This window comes from Buteo buteo, chromosome 11, assembly GCF_964188355.1.
Source record: "Buteo buteo chromosome 11, bButBut1.hap1.1, whole genome shotgun sequence".
NCBI classification, from domain to species: domain Eukaryota; kingdom Metazoa; phylum Chordata; class Aves; order Accipitriformes; family Accipitridae; genus Buteo; species Buteo buteo.
The window spans coordinates 33,140,603-33,160,202 of record NC_134181.1 but is presented as its reverse complement, the minus strand read 5'-3'; the positions used below and the strand labels follow the sequence as shown (position 1 = coordinate 33,160,202).

The 19,600-nt window shown below is 39.0% G+C and overlaps 1 protein-coding gene across 1 annotated transcript in view; it reads right to left on the bottom strand.

Moving 5' to 3' along the window:
* The window catches only part of TMEM132C (transmembrane protein 132C), a 223,156-nt gene that overhangs the window by 52,447 nt on the left and 151,109 nt on the right, over positions 1-19,600 (bottom strand). The window contains exon 4 of the mRNA XM_075041447.1: positions 4,660-4,843. Within this exon, the coding sequence (XP_074897548.1) occupies positions 4,660-4,843 (184 nt within the window). The remainder of the gene's footprint in view (positions 1-4,659; positions 4,844-19,600) is intronic.

The window sequence follows — 19,600 nt, the reverse complement described above, 5'->3', positions numbered from 1 at the left end:
TTCACAGGATGCTATTATGCAAGGAAAAGATGCAGTTTACATCAGTAGAAAGGCAGGATGTGTAGAGACAGATTATATCTTTTATTAGGCCCATTGCTATAGCTGGGGAGAAAAGACGAGCTTCTGAGCACGAGGCGTGAAACAGCAGCAACCGCCTTTAAGAAATGCCTGAGAGCCATTCCAACTTCGATTTGCTCGTAAGCAGTTATCAATGGATTATCGAGCCTGATGAATGAAACCTGAAAGACCCACTGAAAATTAGTATTATCTTAAAGAGAAATATGGATGGATGAGCAAGTTGCATGGCTTCCCATGGTGACCAATGTCTTCTGGAGTAAATTCAGACTAGAACTCTCAGAACAGACTCCTGACATTGGGTTTATGCTTCAGCACTTTAAATACCTGGATTTCATGCAAGTCACAGTAAGAGATAAACTAATTCAGAGGGAGTTTATCCTGCTGTTGAAGGACTACTACTTCAGTTCCATATACAGGAACCCAGATGGTCTAGCATAAATATTAAACCATTGATTCCCCATCTTTGTCCCATGAAGGAGTCCTTTAATATTAATGTGCCTTACCGGCATCAAACAATGAACTTACACACAGGTCTTCCACCTTGTTCTATCCCAAAGCAAAATATAATAGTACTAAAATACGTATTATCCATTTAAAGCATGACAACAAATCTCCTGATAAATTTCCTAAAACATGGTCTTGGGTTGAACACAAACATACAGACTTCTTCAGTGCAATTTGTCTGTGTGTGCATGCTCCAAATGTGAACAATTTGGGGTTTGTTTTTTAATCTAGTCAAGTGGCAAAATCAATATAGTTGGCTACATTTGCTCATGACAGGAGTTTGAGGAAAATGTGGAAAGTAAGTTAAGCAACCTTGTACACCTTAATTGGCAAGTTCTGAGGTTACTTGTGATTAATTGAGAAGGTTTCCAAAAGCAGCTTAGCAGATAATTAATTAAGCTCCTATGAAAGCACTTTCCTAATTGATCCTGCAACAGGTAACATGAAATAAAAAAGGCCAGAACAGGGCACAACTCAGACAGTAGATTTTCTCTACTGGAAGATTAAATCTTTAGGGTAGATTTTTCCTGTCAGCAGACAGTGGGATATATTTTCTGTTTTGCCTTAAGAAATCTTTTCATTTTCTTATTTAACTCTCCTACTTGATGAATTTTACAATCCCCAGTTTCTGTAGCTGTAGTATTTTGCAGCTGTTGTGATTTGAGTCAAGAGATCTGAAGGAGGGATTGTGTGCCCGAAAGAGCATCTATCTTTCTCCATCTCTATCAGACAGTCTCACAAATGACATTACCTCTTTACAAATCTTGCCTCAGTTAGTTAATGCTATTCAATGATGGAAATATAACATATATATTTAATCTCATACTTTGAGTGAGACATATAGAATCTCATACAGCCTGCATGAAAGATATATTGAGTGGATGTTTGCACCAAGTGTCATACTCAAGAGTTTGGTAGTGAGAGTACTGCATATGTCTGACTAGGATCTATTTTTGATGCATCACTCCTCACAGTACTTACTTAACTAAAATTCTTGTATGTGAGAGTTAGAAAGCAACAGAACCAGTTATAACATACATTTTTCTCTCTAAATACCTTGAAGGGTGAAATGTCCTCCAAAATTACTCAGATTGATTAACTTCTTAGGAAAATTTACATCTTATTTTTTCTGGGAAAAAGTTATTACACTTATTCTGAGCCCAGTACTTTTGATATCTCTTGCTTCTTTTATTTCACCGTAGCAGCATCACTGTGTTGCTGTTTCTTACTTGTATACACTATTTAGTGCAGTAGTTAGGCACACAGAGTATGGATTCTACTAAAAGCCTCTCTTTTGACTGTATGATGAATTTCCATTGATTTTTCAGCAGCTGTATCCTACCACTTGCTCCACTGATCCAAGAGCGTAGCCTCTTCTAAAATTCCAGGTTCAGTTCTTACTGACAATGTCAATTCTTTAATCTCTTTCATTCCAAAATACTGTAGCAACAATTGCACTAACCTTTTGAAGACCCACTTGTTCTTCATCTTACTATTTCTTTGTAATGCAATCGGGCATAGGGCTATAAAAGATATGAGATCTTTCTTCCTTCGTAAGTTTGGAATGGCTCACGATACATGCTTTACTCTGTGAGTCAGAGACAACCTTTATGTTATACTCAAACCAAGCAAAAGTTTGCTGGTTTCATTCTCAAAAGACTGATTAGGATGTCCATCAGACCAATAGCAGAGACTCAGTCAGATCCTACATCCTAATCCAGTACAGTATCTTTGGGCAGCTCCTTCTTTCCCTTTTTTTGGCCACTTGTAAGAATTCTGAATGACAGATTTTACTTTTGATGTTAGCAGTTTTGCTGTAGGAACACTCCATGCTTAAATCAACAAAATCTACTTTACCATCTAGAGGGTTATGAAACACACTTCCTGATAAACATCAAGATCTAATTTCTGTGCACAGTAATGCGCTGTTGCTTTACACTGTGTAGTTGAGATAAAGAGCATGGTCCAACTTCTCAGCAGATACAGTATCACCCTCTCTCTTTTCAGCGTGACTCTTGTTTCTGAACAGGAGAAGTGCCAGGTAATCAGCTCAACTAGAGATTAATGCCTAAATGAAGAAAGCATCCTGGCTTGATATGCAGAGTTAACTAACAGAAAACTCTGAAAATTCCCTTTATCTACTAACATCATGCTAGCAAAGCCAATTTTGCATTGGTATCCCATCCAACTGGATTCTGTTAACACAGTATATTTTGGCTCCAGCCAAGTGTTATCACAAGGTACAGAAATGAGATAAACAAACACAAGAAAGCTTTGCAAAGAGAAAGGTTTAATGATTTCATTGTTTGAACCCTTTGCACAACCCAGAGTGCTAATGGTACATCTGTTGGGAATAAAGAATCTCACCTTATATGATTTATATAAATTCATTCATTTAGAACTCCAGTTCTTAAAGGAACCCTTGTAGGTAGATGAATTTTAATCTAGAATAGACACAAGTCTGCAAGTAAATCTTGAGCCTTCTATGCAAGCGCAAAGCCATTAGACCCTGACATGAGAGATTAAAAAGAACCCTCGATTCCCTCAGATATGGAATACAGAGAAGCAACTGATTAATTCTTTCTAGAAACGAACAACAAGATGTTAAGTCTGCCAGTAGACAGATGTCTATCATCTACTGGATGGTATCTATTTCAAAATAAAATCTGACCACAAAAGCCTTCCTTATGCACGTTCTTGAGTCTTTAGAGGACAGATGCTCAAATACGTATACTCTGTTCAACTCCACAGGTAATGAGGACAATTATTTCCCTCTCAGATCTGGAATGTAGCACAGGCTTTCTGCTGACTTAACAGACTTCGGGGAAATTGGTGGGCATGACCTCATTTGATATGAGCAGCAGTTTTACTCTTCAAAGGGGAAGAATATATTGAAGACTAGGACTTCCAGGAAATAATACTTATCTAATTATCTGCTTCAAACCACTGAACACTGTTCAAAGAAAAGACTGCCAGAATTTCACAACCAAGATTATGCACAGGAGAGGCAAAATTCACAAATGGGATGGATATGTCTAACTCTTCTTCCAAATCCTGAGCTCTAACACTGACTAATGGTAGCATGTGCAGTTCCTCTATTAATTGCCACTTGGTCCTGTTCTAGGTAGCTGGCATCTTTGCGCTTCTCCCTTTCCTGAGGATCAGCAGGACTTCCAAAATAAATGCTCAGTGCCTACTTCACCTGTGAGCATGGAAAAAAGTTCTCAGCACATACCTAAATCCCACAGAAAATAAAATGCCTACCTAAAACCAGTGCACCTGAGATGTTGGAGACTCCAGTGAAACTTCTTGTTTGCTTGACTCAGAGCAGGAATTTAATCCTAGGTTGTTAAGGGGGGGGGGTGGTGGTGTGTGGAAGCGGGGAAGAGCAGGAGGCCCTAACTCATAGGAGGGGGCCCTAACGCCTAAGTCTCAGTGCTCCCACTGTCTCAGCCTTGCTTTGCGAAGTAATCGTATCTTCACTGGGCAAGTAGATTTTAACCCAAGGCATTTTTCCACATGAAAGTCCATATTTCATTTTTCTTAAATATATTCTTGAGGCTATTATTTTTTTTTCTGTTTCTTCTTTGAAACAACAGGTTCTTATACTATTAGGGAAACAGCCAGCAAAATTAGTATCAGCCTCAGCCTACTAAGGACCAAGCAACTTAGGCTTTAGCAGAAGGTGCTCGAGGCCCTCTAAAGTTGCTCTACAGCTTGTGAGTTCAAGCCATGTAATGGCAATTAGAAATGGGAAGGTAAATCTACTTGGCTTTGTGTTACCAGCTGGTAGCCTGGAGGGAACCATGCATGACAGAAATTCAGGATTTAAAGTCTGAGAGAGATTTTTAAAGTGGCAGCATCCCTTTTCTCTGTGGTAAGTTTATAAGAACTGAAATCTTGTGATGTGTACAGACCATTAAATGAGGGCACGATTTTAGCAAGTAGTCCTATACAGCTATAAAATGGGGAGGCAGGGCAGAGAGCACTCCTTTGCAAGTCTGTCTGAGGCCTGGTATACGTTTTCTCAGACCACATACAGATCGGATGGAGCAACATGCTGAAACAGTTTCTTACCATCGCCAATGGAACTATTCCAACAAGATCCTTCTGGCAGATGAAGATTTCAGACAAGGTTATGTCTGTTGTCCCCTTCCGAGGATATTCCACCTGCCAGGTGATGGGCTGCGTTCCAGAAAGGCTGCTGAAACTGGCTATTTCAAAGTTCATCTGCACGACCTCATTGAATAAACTGTTACTTCTGAAAAAGGAAAACAGGGAAAGGAAAGAGCTATTACTTTCGCTGAAGAAGGCAAATGAAGTGAATCATATCAGCTACTGGAAAATGCAGCTATTTATATGCAGATATAACACAAGGCCTTTTCCAATCTACAACTTCTTCAGAGCATACAAACTGGAATTATTCAAAATGGGTCAGCTGCTTTTAGTATGAATACTATGTAGAGGGATAAAATTCGGGATATTGTATCTGATGAAAGCAAAATATACTTATTCCATTACATGTTTTTTATGATTTTGCAAGTATGATTCAACCCTACTGCAAGATAGATTTGACCCCCATCAACCAAAGTTAAGTCCAGTGCAGCTCATGAAGACTGAAGAGCCCAGAATTAGTGCAGCTAAAAAGAAGAACTAGATTCATTGTACATGTCCACCATCAAAATCACATAAATCCATAGCAATGAAACTCAGTGTAACTGATGTTCATATATGCTGCATGGAAGCCGTTAAAAAAATTAACACGATCAAATGGCAAAATGACAAGATTAGTCTAAACTTAGAGGTATGCTCTGGAAATTAAAAACCCATGTGGCTGAGACTGAATAGAAAGAACAAAGCTATGGCAGGCAAAATATACTATGAAGTCAGGAGGCATAAGATAATTTGAATAACAAATATGAAAAGACATGCTGAAATTCTTTCCCTGGCATTAAATTTCTTTAACTACCTCAGAAATAAAAAGAATATATGAAAGAAATTATCTGCTAGTTTAATTTTTTAAAAAAGTACAAACTATTTACATCAGAAATCATACATTAACTTTTCTGGAACTTCCCAAATATCTTTCCACAGCGTAGAAAGTCTTACTATTTCACAGAATATTACTTCAACCTATCCCTACGCTGTAATAATTTTAAAATGAAGAGAAAGACAGGTATCTTCCTAGCTTCAGTAACCCAATCCCAGCTCCATCACACCTTTGGATGCATTCATCACATAACAGCTTCAACTTTTCCTCTTTTTTTTACATACAGTACACAAAGGCCCATTTCTCAGAAAATCCATCAAGAACTGATCATGTACAAAGCACTTATATTCTCAAGTGCTAGACTTTCTTTTTAACTCTGAACAGAAATCACCATTTTTTATTACTTAAGGCATATTCTGTGCTTTACTTTCCATGATTACTTTGAAAGCAAATGCATTCCCCTGATAATTATTATTTTGATTATGGGTTTTCATTTGGTTGGCTTACTCTGAAAACTCTTAATACTGCCTAATGCTTTAAATTTATTTCCTTGCTGTTTTCTTGGTGTGTCAAAAGAGAGACATTGTAACACTTTTGCAATAGTGGTATACTTCCTCCATGCATTTAAAGAGTGATTTTGTGTAGTAATGCAATAGATGGATGGGTTTAGCAATTCATAACTCAAGACCAGCCTATTCCCATTTGAAGAGTTCCTACTAAATAAATCTTACAGCTTGTAAATACAAGGCAACTGCGATAACTGTAGTTTACACACTTCTGGGACATCTCAAAATGAATACATAGTAGATTGAACTTTGTAATTTATTTGAAAGCATGATTATATGCAAAGATACCTGAATCACCTGAGCTACAGTGTTCATTTAGCTGTTAAAGGCACCATTATGCCTTAGATTAATGACACCCAAAATGCTATTATTTTCACCATTTCTAGATCTGATGCTTAGTAACTGACAGAGGAAAAGTTTTTACATGTGATTGACTATCTCAGTGCTTTCACTTACGCTAAATAGAGAATAAATTTTTGCACACATCAAAGCTGTTCTAAGAGATAGTATATGTCAGGAAAGTTTTCCTGATAAGAAGTCTACACTTCTCTAAATAGCCTCTGAGCAGATGTGCAATGTGTAGCTTTACAACAAAAGCCCCACAACTCTACTGGTAGGATCAGAGAGCTCTAGGTGGGAAGCTGTAGGTGTGAGAGAGCTCATTTCCAGCCAGCCCACTGATTCCTGATGCATTGACTTAGGTGAAGGCTGATCACCTCCTTCTGGCTCCCAGCTCTCGATTCACAACATCAAATTTTCCCTGGTCTTTCAGACCATTTCTAAGAGTTGCCTAGTGTTCTGCTCATGAGCTGTCCATACTGTTTACCTGCAGCACACACTTGAGTCTGGGTTTGAGCTACACAGGGGAAATACCCTGAATAAAGTCTTTGGGCATCCTGTTTCTATGTAGCATTACACAGTACACTTAACTGCACTGTGGACAGACCACAGCTTGCTGTAGCTGGCCATATCTAGGTATCCACACACCTTTATAATGATGTCCTATGATTGAAAATGGGAAGTGCAAGGTGATCACATCTTTTCTACATGAGTCCTGCGATCGCCTGCAGCATGAACCTTAGTTCAGGCTGGCTACAGTTAGCATGCACACATGCACACACATTCGGGAAATTCTCCAGGGATCATGTTGCAGGCAGGGACTAGTCAGCTCCCAGTGTAGACACAGTTTCTTTAAGTTACTGGCTCAGTACTCCTATTTTGTATTTCATATATCCTGTAGTTTACATGTGAAGGCATTCTTCTTTTATTCCAACCTAATAATACATAGAGGACTCTAGTACATCGTTGGGATTTTATATTTTAAGTCCACAATGCTCAATGACTTTGATTATTGCAATCAAAGAAAATGTCAACATTTTTTCATCTATTACGTACACACACACACATTTGGAGAACTACAGGGCAAACTGCACAACTGTAATGTAGACTGCACTTGACTGCTATTGCCTCAGTTGTATTCTCAGCAATATTTTCTTCACTGGAGCCACAAACAACAGCCTGTATCTCTAAGAAGCACTAAACTCCACCATAAACAAGTCTGACATAAACTGACCTCCTTCCTCCCAAATGTAGAATTATCAGAATCACTCCTCCACCACTAACAGTTACATCTGCCACCGTCTGATCTAGGACTGAAATAAGGGACTTACTGTCCATGCTCTATTTATATACCATCTGTTGCAGTGGGGCTTGGTGGTCATAACACTCCTAAGTTTCTTCTTCGTTCCACTGTAGACATAGCTGTCTCAGTTTTGCACATGAGGACTGAAGGAGAGGCTATATGACACCCATAGGGTCATATGGAAGACTGGGAGAGGGTAAGGAACTGATCTCTGCTTTTCCAAATCTCTTGTTAACCACTAGACCATCATTTTGGTATCAATGGAAATGGGAACCATAGCACTTGATTCTATAGTCTTAAATGGTCTTCAGTGTATGCATCTTAAATTTCAACATCATTCTGTACATGAGGTGTATTTTTGCTAATTGATGAGCTAGTCTGTGAAAGAAGTCACTGCAACCACCATTTACAACACTGCCTCAAAAACACCTGCTTTATTTGGATTTCCAGTTCTCACCGAGCACTTGGTACCACTCATTGAGCTATTTCAGCCAAGTATCTTCAGCCGTGACAAAGATAGGCTGCTTCTTCCCAAGGTATCAAGCTCTAGTGGTAGAGAAATACAAAAAAATACAAAAATGGTACCAAAATTCTTCTACACAATTCTGTAAAACATGGCTAAAATGTTTCTTCTGTAAAATACGTGATGCAAAAATGTCCAAAAATATGCATGGTATAAGATAAAGGTTTTATTGGTACTTTCTCAGGATGACCTGCATAATTATTTCAACGTCTGCATTTGTGAGTAATGCACCCATCTCCCTCCATAGCGATAAAGCCTTTATACAATGTCACAATATCATCAGTTTCCTCCTTCTCTCTTCACACAGAAGAAACAGAGAGATGATCAACAGCTGGGAAAGCATCCACTCGAAAAAAAATATGCCTTCAGAGATGTGTAATGGCTGAGAAAAAAACTCCTCATGAAGCACATTTAATGTTCAGAGCTTGTTCACTGACTGAAACAGCAATTCCTTAATATCTAACATTTAGAACTGCTCAGCAGCCAGAACAGCAAGTAATTATAAAACTTTTCTAAAGTACACAGTATGTAGTGATTACAAATGAAGCTTCATGAAGGCAGGGCTTCTAAGGAATTGCTCTGGGGTGGATATATGAGCCTAATTTCATTGGATTGAGAGTTCTCCTGGGCCAGTTCACTCCTTAGATTTATTTTAATTTATAAATATGCTAATCATTCAGGGCTAGACTGGACCACACACTTGCACAAGGGAGCAAGGACTCCCTTTGATCTGCTAAACAGCCACTCCGGCTCTGAGTCTGAGCACACAGGCATAAGTGAGGAGCACTGAGCCCATAGATACTCCTTTGCTGGAGCAGATGGGCAATGATTAGGTGCTACTTATTGGTTACAGCAGCTGAGCCAGCAAGTTAGTGATGGGGTTAGTAATTTACTACTGGCATAGGCTAGCAGTAAATTATTACCCCAGGAGAATGAGGAGGAACTGTGCTGCAGAGCTGTGTGAATGCTTCCGAGGAGCACAGTTTTAGAAAAAAAAGGTGGACCAGAAATACTCTGTTAATGGAAGGGTAATAAAAAATGCATAAATGACAAAACAGAAGTAACATAGGGAGAAACTGCCATGGAATTCACCAGCTCTTGCCAACTATATGGACAGAACACACACTTTTTGATATCAGCTAGCGTTAATTTAACCAGGATTCTTAATTTTAGGATATTTTTGAGTATGATATTAAGCATTCCTTTGCAACTATTTATTGATTATTCAAACCTTGGGTGCCCTGAGAAATATCCACCCTTGGAAGGAGATTGTTCTTACATGGATACCCAGGATGGGCTGTATCAAAAGCTGTACTTAACCCTCTCTTCAACATAGGGGATTTAAAACATGGTATCATGTATACACAACCCACATGTAAGCCCATGGATAGACTTACAATGTGGGTAATACCACAGAATGCAAAACAGATTCTGTTTCTCTGCAGAGGTCTAGTAAGAGGTGGAATGATGTTAAACTTGTCAACGCTGAAACAGCTTGTACTGGCCACGCATGGTGAGGGCTCAGCGGAGCCCGGAAACAGTGAACCACAGGCCCAGAGCTGCGAAGGCTTTCACAGGGTGCAGTGGGAGAAGGCAGGCAGATAATTACTAAGAAAAGCAGTGCAGAGATCTCAACTGATGTAAGATCCATAAACAGAAATCTTTGTTCAATGCCTGTGTACACGTGTAGACCAGGAGTCTCTGATGAGAGATTTCAAAGTGTTGGGTTATTGCTCTGAGTAATAGAGCAGTTTCGACTCTTAAATGAGTGAATCTTAGGACTGCTAAATCAATAATTTCGATTTAGTACAGTGGCTCTCAAAAGAGAAATTTTAAAAAGCCTAGATTAAAAACATTTTTTAGCCATCCTTTATTCCAACAGATTTCTACTGAAAGTGCCTAGGGATCTGAGAATACTTTGACCTGCTGAAAATTTAGCAACTCTTTTCCTCTTTAATACTATCCAGTTTGACAGTGACATCTTAATGCAAGATCAGCACTTACTAAATGACATAAAAAATTGAAAAGAGTGCAAACCCCATTATTCCTCAGTTACACTGCACAACTTACTCTTCACTAAAATTAATGTATCGAGGTATGTTACTACCAGGTACAAACTCTCATCAAAAGCCAACGGTCAAACTGGACCCCAGAGCAATCTGTAGTTCAGCCCACTTAGGTGTATACACCAATGCCTCCTCCCATCTTGGAAAAGACTATAGTGGGGTATAGGACATATGTTCCTTTATTCCAGCTATTTTCAATTTCTTGCTTCTCCTGCACCTTTTCCTAACCACATTTGATAACTGGGCCATCTTCAATGGACACACTCGAGGATCAGGATAAATCACAGCAATTTAAGAAAAAATAACAAACACAGAGATTAGAACCTGATCTAAAAAGTGTGACTGATGATGACTTTAAAGATGATGAAATTATGTGGGCAGCTCTTTACACATCAATTCACTTACATAGTCAGCACTCAATGCTAACAAAAGGTGGGTCATTAGCAACCCAGGTTGCCTTGAATCAGTCACTTATGAGCTAAATGCTATAATATCCACCACTGAGACCTTAAGCCATCCATTTCACTTCTGAAACACTTGATCAAGTGGAGGAAAAATGCTTAATATAAGTTTCTTTCAGCAGGTCCTTAATAAGAGCTGTTACAAAGCTAGTCCCTTTGAAAAACTGTGGAAAGAAGGTAGTAGTTAAAGAAGAATGCCAACTACTGGAGACAAAATACAGTTTAAATTTCTTATTTTGCAATATTAGCCTAGCTTTCATCTTTAAACCATAAAAACCAGCAGAGGAGAAAGAAAAGGATGATCTATTCTGGCAATTAACAGATACGGAGGACATAATTTCATGGAAAACTACCACATTAGAAGTATTATGAAGGTCTTCAAAGGAAAATATCCGAGGTATAACTTAGCAAACTCTTGAGCAACATAACATAATATACATGTATATCTTCAAAAGGATGATATAAAGCTGTACTTGATTTCTTCATACAGTCCAGATGAGAGTTAGATTAGTTAATAAGGTTCCTTAGCTTTCTTGTCATAAACTGTGATATAAAACACAGCTTTTTGATTAAGGTATTGGACTGAGACAGGAAATCTCATTTCACTTCCCAGCTCTTCCACAGCATCCTTTAATGACCTCAGGCAAGACATGAAGATACAGATCCTTAATGCTAAAATAAAATCAATAGGAATTAGGCATCATAGGGCTTTAAAAAACCTCTGGTGTCTGCTACTTTAGGCACCTGAGTATGGTACCTTTATCACACTGGTCCTGAGCCCCAGGATCTCAGCTGGGTTCAACTGCATGCCACGTAGGAAAGAGTCAGAAAACCACTCATGGTTCAACTGCTGCATTATGCTGAGAGCTCCCACTTGCAAGGGAAATTCTTAGCTGATGAAATATGCACTGTCTGGGTGGCATAAGGTAGACAAAGCCTGGAATGAGATCTTTCTGTGCCTTTATTGCCCAGATGAACAAAGTGAATAATAATTTTTTCTTCTAGTCTCAGAAAAAAATCATGAGTATGCAGTGTCTGACTTCTCTGTACCAGCCTTGCCCACAGATGCTAATCTCAGTGATGTTAACTGCTATCCTAGAACAAACAGCAAAAGTCATGTTGCTAATTAGAGTACAGAAAAACAGAAATACTCCTCTCTTGGACAGGTAGAAAGCTGAATGAGATAGTCCCTAAAGGAGGAAGACCTGACTGGGGATCACAATAACTCACCAATTCCTTTTATGCAGAGTATTTTTTTAGAGTCACTAATCACCAATAAATGCTGCAGTCAAGATAGCAGGCTCATTAGTCTTCTCTGATACTACCTCACATCCAGGCACAAGGTAGATGAGATTGATTTTTCCCTTTTCCCAAAGGAAGCAGACATGCAACCTCCTGCCTCAGACTGGTGCCATCGTATAAATGCTATGTGCAAATCCCAGTACTGAGCTATCATCATCTCCCACCTTTATTTCATTTTCCATTCAGTTTGCGCAAGATATTAGTCTGCTAATGTCCTCATTATAATTTCAGATAACAAAATACATAGGCAGATTGGTCAAGAAACAAGCTTTCACAGTGATTCATCATCTCTTCCTGCCTCTGAGAAGGACATTTTCTACTTAGTATTCATTCAGTCCTGGAATCTCTCCAGAATCACTGTAAGTAAGCAGTATTTTCCTCTTTTGGAGACAGCAAATGTGTAAGCACTGAAAATCTTCCAAGGGACATCACTGGAAAGGAGACCCTAAGCAAAGATTTTCAGAGAGATTCACTCCAAACCCAGTGCTTTCAAATGGAGAAAGGAAGTCAGAATCATTCCAATCATCAGCATTAGATTATATGGCTCTTTCAGCCTGCTAAAAGCAGCAAGATGAGATCAAATACACAAAAGCATGTTTTATCATTCACTTTTAACTGCTTACTTTAACAGTTTGGGAGCAGCCAGCGAAACATATTCAGAGACAGGAGAACATCTTTGAAAAAGCAGCCTATATAACATTTTCTGATTACAAATATCTTACTTGTGTGTTTTATTTACATTTATAAGCAACAGTACCCTCAGCATTGATACAAAACAAGGTACTCCATTTTCTAAACCCATTTATGAGTCAGATGGACTCAGCCTCCTCTGTCAGTCTCCCATTGTGTCTGTCATTCATACCAAGCCCTACTTGCAGAAACTACAATGCAGCATGACTCAAGAGACAGACCACCAATTTCTTGAGCATGCACTCCCAGGTGCCAAACTGGTATTCTCTGGGGGGATATAAAAAAAATCAAGGTACACACAATTAGCAATGACATTTTGAAAATATGATCAAAATGGCACAAAGATGTAGAAGGGTCTGGTTACTAGAGTAGCCCCACACAGGCTACCCCCTCCAGTGAAGATGTGTCAGTTGCTGTTGACATGACCAGTTCATTTCTATAATAACTGGTTACTAATACTGGACTGTACCAGACACTTGTGGTCTGTTATGCCCTCAAATGACACATTGATCAAAGAAAGGGATGCAGCCTAACTCCTGATTGTTATGCATAATATCCCTCCAGGTACTGCTCACGTAGATGTAAGCATATCAGGCATTTGCACCTGGTTTGAAACGAACTGAAGATGAAACTGCATTATGAATCAGGTGGCAAGACAAATCACATTTATATGTAACTGCATATGTAAATCAGATGTGTGATATGCACATCTGATTTTCCAATCAGGTGTCTTCAGATTCCGGTTCCTATGGTTTTTACTGTGGGTTTTTTTCGCTGCTCTGCTAGCATATCTGCTTTTGGGCTATGCTTGAAACTCCAAAAATATTTGTGCATAAAGATCCCCATTCCTTTTCAACAGGGTAGCTGCACTTGCCTACTGGAAAAACACATAGAAAGTCAACCATTCACTAGGCATGTAAAGTTGATAAAATATCTGCATTTCGTAGAGGCAATGGATGTAAAGAAAGCATACATTTCATGGCATAGTAAAGGAAAAAAATCATGTAAGTAAGTGTCAAATATTATGGTAAAACAAGGAAGAAAATAACCCAAAGGTGAACTAAAGCAGTTTCTCAAACTTGCTGGCCATGAACAAAGTTCACGGGGCAATGAAAAGTCAAGTTGGTGGGTGACAGCCCCATGCTCTCCCCTACATTCCATTTGGGCACCATTGCAGCTTTTCAAGTTCAAGTGCACAAAGAAGGTAAAGGGAATTTTCAGATCAGAAGCAATGATCAACAACTGCTTGTTGGAAGCTATCTGAAGAGACCTCCAATTTAGCTGAAGAGCTTTTCTAGGTGTCTGTGAAGCTGCCTGAATAGAGAGTAAAAGATCTTGAAATGAGCTGCATCCATTGAGAAATACACTCAACAGCTGCAATTTCATCACAGACCAAACTCAGTTTCTGTGGAGTCCCTCGGACTAAAAGCTGCAGGGAATTGAATAATACTCTGTACAATCTAGAGCTAGAGAATACCAGCCTGGGGAAGGTAGAAAAGGAGTTTTATTTCTAGAAAGTCAATATATTTTTGCAAGCTTCACTAAGGAGCAGTCTGCAAGCAGGAATGTATTCGTTTTCCCCAATCTCAGGTCATAACTCCTGTCTCAGAACGTATTATTCCCCTTATTAGTAATTGTAGAACATATGATAAACTCTTTAAATCCTACTCTTTTCTTGTAAATTCTCTTTAATGTTGTATGCTGCTCACATGGTCTTTACTATGCTAAAGTAAAATACAATTAGGGTAAAGCAGAAACCCAAACTGGTCTAAGGAAAAAATAGTCTGAGCAGTAACAGTAGGATAAATATTGAGCTCAGCTGAAACTCTGTGTAAATGAGAATGACATAGGTGAAAATTGACAGGAAAGCAGAGTCAGGTATAGTGGTCTAATTTGGATCTAATGATTATTTGCAGGTATACTTAGACTCCAGGACACTGTCCTGGACAATTGTAAAGACTGGTCCACTCTGAATACATATGTCCAAAAGTTATCATCACAATCCTGAGTAATAATATTTTGTTCTTTCACAATCTCTGTAAACTGCAACTATGCAGTATGATCTTGCAAGGTCAAAATTGCAAAGGAACATTTTACCGTCTCTTGGCATAGCTTTGCTGCAGTGCGTTTAGTTTATAGTATAAAACTGTGACAAGCACTGTAAAACCAAGGCTGTGCATGGAGAAGTGTGAAGGACAGGGGCGGGGGCCAGTTTTGAAAGTACTGCTCACATTAAGCCTTCCATCCCTCAATTCACTATTTTGGCATCGTCAGGCTGGCCTTTACATGGTGACCATAAAAAGAAAGCGTAGATATCCAGGAAGAACACACATCTAATACCCCTCAATGTACACTATGCATGCAGTTTACCAAATCTGTCCTCAAAAGACAGGAAAGGAAAAAACCCAACCCAAAGCCAGAAAAGTGTAGGATAAGGTGCACACTGACATTAATCAAAGAAGTCCACTGAGATGGGGAAAACAGTAAGACAGCACTTATGACACTGAGTAACATCCAAATACCCCAGCATAAGGAGGGAAGTTTCCTAAAGTAAGACAGAGGAAATATAAGTTAGACAGCAATAAAAAGGGAAGTTTTAGCTTTTTCTGTCTATCTTTCTCCTTCCCCTGAAGGAGTAAAGAAGGAAAGGAAGCTGCAGGAGCCATGTTAGACAAAGAATCTTCATTTTGAGTGTACAGTGGAAAATCATAAAATGCCAGCAGTGGTTGCTGGGATGTTTTATTCTACTTTCCCTTTCACTTCCTTCTTCCTTGTCTGTTTTCCTTTTCTTTTTCCCTTCCCCTTCTTTCTGCATGTTTAAAACAAAAATGTAGGATGGAGAGAACTGATGCTAGTGAATATCCTGGGGAAATTAGACAAAAATGCAACCAAATTCTTCAGTCTGCAGTTATAAACCAGCTCTTATTCAAATTTACAAAAATCATGGACCCCAGAGCTTTCAGCATCTGTAGTTCTGAAGTCTGATGGGCAAACTTTTATTTTACAGTTCATAAAGCAAAGCTTAACAACACTGCCTTCCTAATACCATCCAAAGCTCTCATTTATTGCAAATTTAAAAAAATCTTATTAAAAGCAGAACCAACATAAATATTGGAGGAAGATCCATTACATTTCATGATACAGTTATTTGGTGGCTAACTCCACTAGTTCACTTCTCCTGTTCAAGGATAATAAAAGGAAAAATGTCCTCATGACATTCAATGGCAGAAATGTCATTGCTGAAATGCCTATGATGTGCAATTAACATTTTTAAGGAGTCATTTAAAAGGATACTGTCAAGGCTGATAGATTTGAGATTACACCAACTATCTATGTTTGGATTTCTGCATAATTCAGCAACTCCCTAGCAAGTTCACCCTTTCACTTCTGGATATTCCTATTTTTCTTTCTCCTTATGTCTACTGTATTGAGGGTACTATATTTATTTATCATTGACTTCTCCCTCATTGCAACATTATAATGTTGTGTTACAACTGCAATCATCAGAGTTTCTATCCAAGAAGTTTTCATTTTTTTAACGTTCTGCTTTCCTCAAGCAACTTGTAATTTTCACAAGAAAAAATATATCATTTTGGAGCAAAAAGTAACTTGTGGGGCAAAAGCAATTCAGTGTTAGGGTGGAGTTAAAAAAAAGTAAAGTTATTTTGTGTTGCTACTGAAGACGACGTCACCAGCAGGATGGAGACTCCAGGTCTAGACTCAGCGTGTTGGCGTGGAGAAAAGAAGTCCTGGATCTTTGTTTCTTGGCATTCATATCTGACACTTCTGCTTAATAGAATGAAAAAGCAGGAAAATACAGAACATGTTTGCTGTAGTAGAAAAACTGTCTTTAAGCAAAATGTTCATCAAAGTTTCTACGAGATGCCAGCTACTTTTTAAAGATTTCATTGGACGACAAGTGAATGTTTGTATTTGCAGCTAAAATGTTTCTTCTAAGAGCTGATAGCAGACATCAGTTTTCAGGCAGAGTGCAGACGTTCCTGTCTGACTGTCAGGCACATGAAGAGCAATGTGTCCTCAATATTTCAAGAAGACAAATGAAGGAGACGCGATCCTAATGTTAAATGGCCTGTGAGAAAAGCAAGTGCCTACTCGACTGACAAAACACTTACAGATAAACTCCAAGAGCAACTTTGAAGTGATGACTCTGACATCTCTGGTTCTGTCCAAATCTGGTTTTTTCCCTACAGCACCTCAATTAGAAAATAGCTATGTCTAATTTGTTGGGAAGTTTCAGTTTCAAATTTACTAAATCAGGCCCCGATTCAAAGCAAGAAAACACAATGGATTTGGATGAGGCTTTTGAGAGATATCATGCTTTATAGAGGTAACTTTCCGTTGCTGGGAAAAAAACTTCATCTTAACTTGACCCCCAGGAAGAGTGTAGGAGTGCTAGAGGGAACCATAGGCTGCATGATATCAGAATACTCTTTAAACAACAGCGAGTTTTTTATTGCAGAAAGTAATAAACAAGTCTAGCACAGAATCTCTCTATGCACCATATAGTTATACATTTGTCTCACAGCCCAAAGCAAAGATTTAAAAATCTACTGTGATTTTTTTCCAAGCAATCATTGCTGCCTTTTTATACCCTTCTTTCAGTGCCTTTCTGCACTAGGTGAATTGAAATAGGTTTTTGTGTAATTATACAAATGACATTTAGGGGACACTGTCAGAAAGAAGGAAAAAAGATTCTGAAGAACAAGCCTTCCCTTTGTTACTGATATCTTCAACAGTATTAGTCACCGCTCCTGCTCTTCGCTGACTTTCAACACTTCGCTTGATCAGACAGGTGAAATTAGACTGATGAAAAGTCCAGCTTTCCAAGGCTCTGAAGAAATGCAAAGCCAATAGTGAAAACTCATCTGCACACATAGCATATATATGTGGGATTAGAGTGGTGCAACGCTCAGTGAGATGAGAAAGAATACAAAGAAGCAGGAGTAATCATGTTCACAAGGAACACACAAGTTTAAGATAACATACCTGTGATAACACTATTTCTTGTCACCAGCAGGCTGATGGCAGCACAGGTCTGAAATAGGTATTTGGGATGCATGGGAAGAAGTAGTGGAAATTAATGATTTGCAGTCACGTGGGGTGAAATTCACCACTGTCTGAATTTGTCCTACACAAATCCATGTATCTGAGCTGAACTCAAGACTGCAGACAAGGAGAACACCTGCTGACTCACCCCTGAATCACAGATAGGCTTCCTTCTGCTACTTCAATCTAACCAGCAGGTAAGTCCAATTAGTTTAATTTCAAAACTAAATTAAGGGTCCTCTCCTCTCCAAGTGAAGATGGATCAGGAAAAGAGTAGAAAATCAATCCTACAAGGAAATCCTCACAGAAGTGTGCATTATCAGATTCACAGTCCTCTTCTCCTGGCAGGTACTTGCAGGAGGCAACGAAGCTTGATGAGATTTACAGGGGTGAGAGTGCCACGTGCTCAGGTTCTTTGCCGGTTTCTAAGGGTGAAGGTTTCTAAGGGTTTATTTTCAAAGAACTGCCCACATCGCACTGCACTTTACACTACAGATGGTCTGAAATCGTGTGAGTTTCATACATAAAGGTTTCCTTCATTTTATAAACAAGATTTAATTTGGATCTCTAATAACTACTTGCTAATGATCTTTCTACTAAATCTCCAGATCTCGAATCCTATCAATTTGTCTATCAGCCATATCTTGGCCCAATTTGTTCCCCTGTAATGCTGCTTCAAGTACTTTTGCTGGAAGCAAAAGCTTCATGCCAGCAGACACTTTAAAAATTACAGATGTCATTAACAATTTCTTCCTTAACCCCAGGTCAGAAGGCCCAGCTTTAGGAGTGGAAATTGCCATGTTACTGTGGATTGCCATAGCATGACTGCTCAGCTGAGCCCCAGTAGCTCGTCTCAGTAGATGAACAGTTCAACTGGGGAAATTCAGTTGTATTTACACCTTTGCCTGTAAGTTAAGAAATCTTCTTACACTTGTTAATTGCTCCTGTATAAGAACACCAGCAGAATTGACTCCACAGCTGTGTGAATGTCAGGTAAGAGACAATTCTTAAAGACAACCATTAGACGTCTGTCAGCCCAAGCTGCGCTACACCGTCATCTGAACTGCCAATGGGAAAATGCACTTATAGCTGTATGCAAAGGAAATCCAAGAACGCTGCCATGGCTTCTTATTTGATAAAGCAGTCTTGCAGGAACAGTATGAAAAAAAGGTTAAAAAGGGGGAAGGATGACAGCCAAGTAGGCTGGGTGGTCTTGGAAATTAACAGTACAAATATAAAGGAGTTTGCCCCTTCCGGCCTCTTCCCAGCTACAGATCCTTAATCTAGTTTGATTTTCCTGGGGTAGCAATCTGTCAGATGCATCCCCTTCAGAACAAGATTATAAAAGGAGTGAATCATGGACATATTATTATTCCCCTCAGCATGCAGCACTTTTTCTTTAAATACAGAAACTGTAGCGTGCAGGAAATGATCCCTCTATTAAAATTTGTGTCAACAACTCTCAAAACTCTTGAAGCTGTACAGTGAATATTGCTAAGCATTCTCCTGTGTCTGAAAAATCAGTATGATGACAACACTGAAATATGTTACATGCGACACTTTGGTCCTGACCTTACTTTCACTCAAGTCAATCAGTGTTCTCCTTTTGATTTTGATGGGAGTGGGGCCACTGTTCCATTGTCACCTCTCTTGTACCCTCAGGCGCTCTCTCCAGCAGCACTGTCAGCTTAGAGAAGCCAGGGCACTTTCA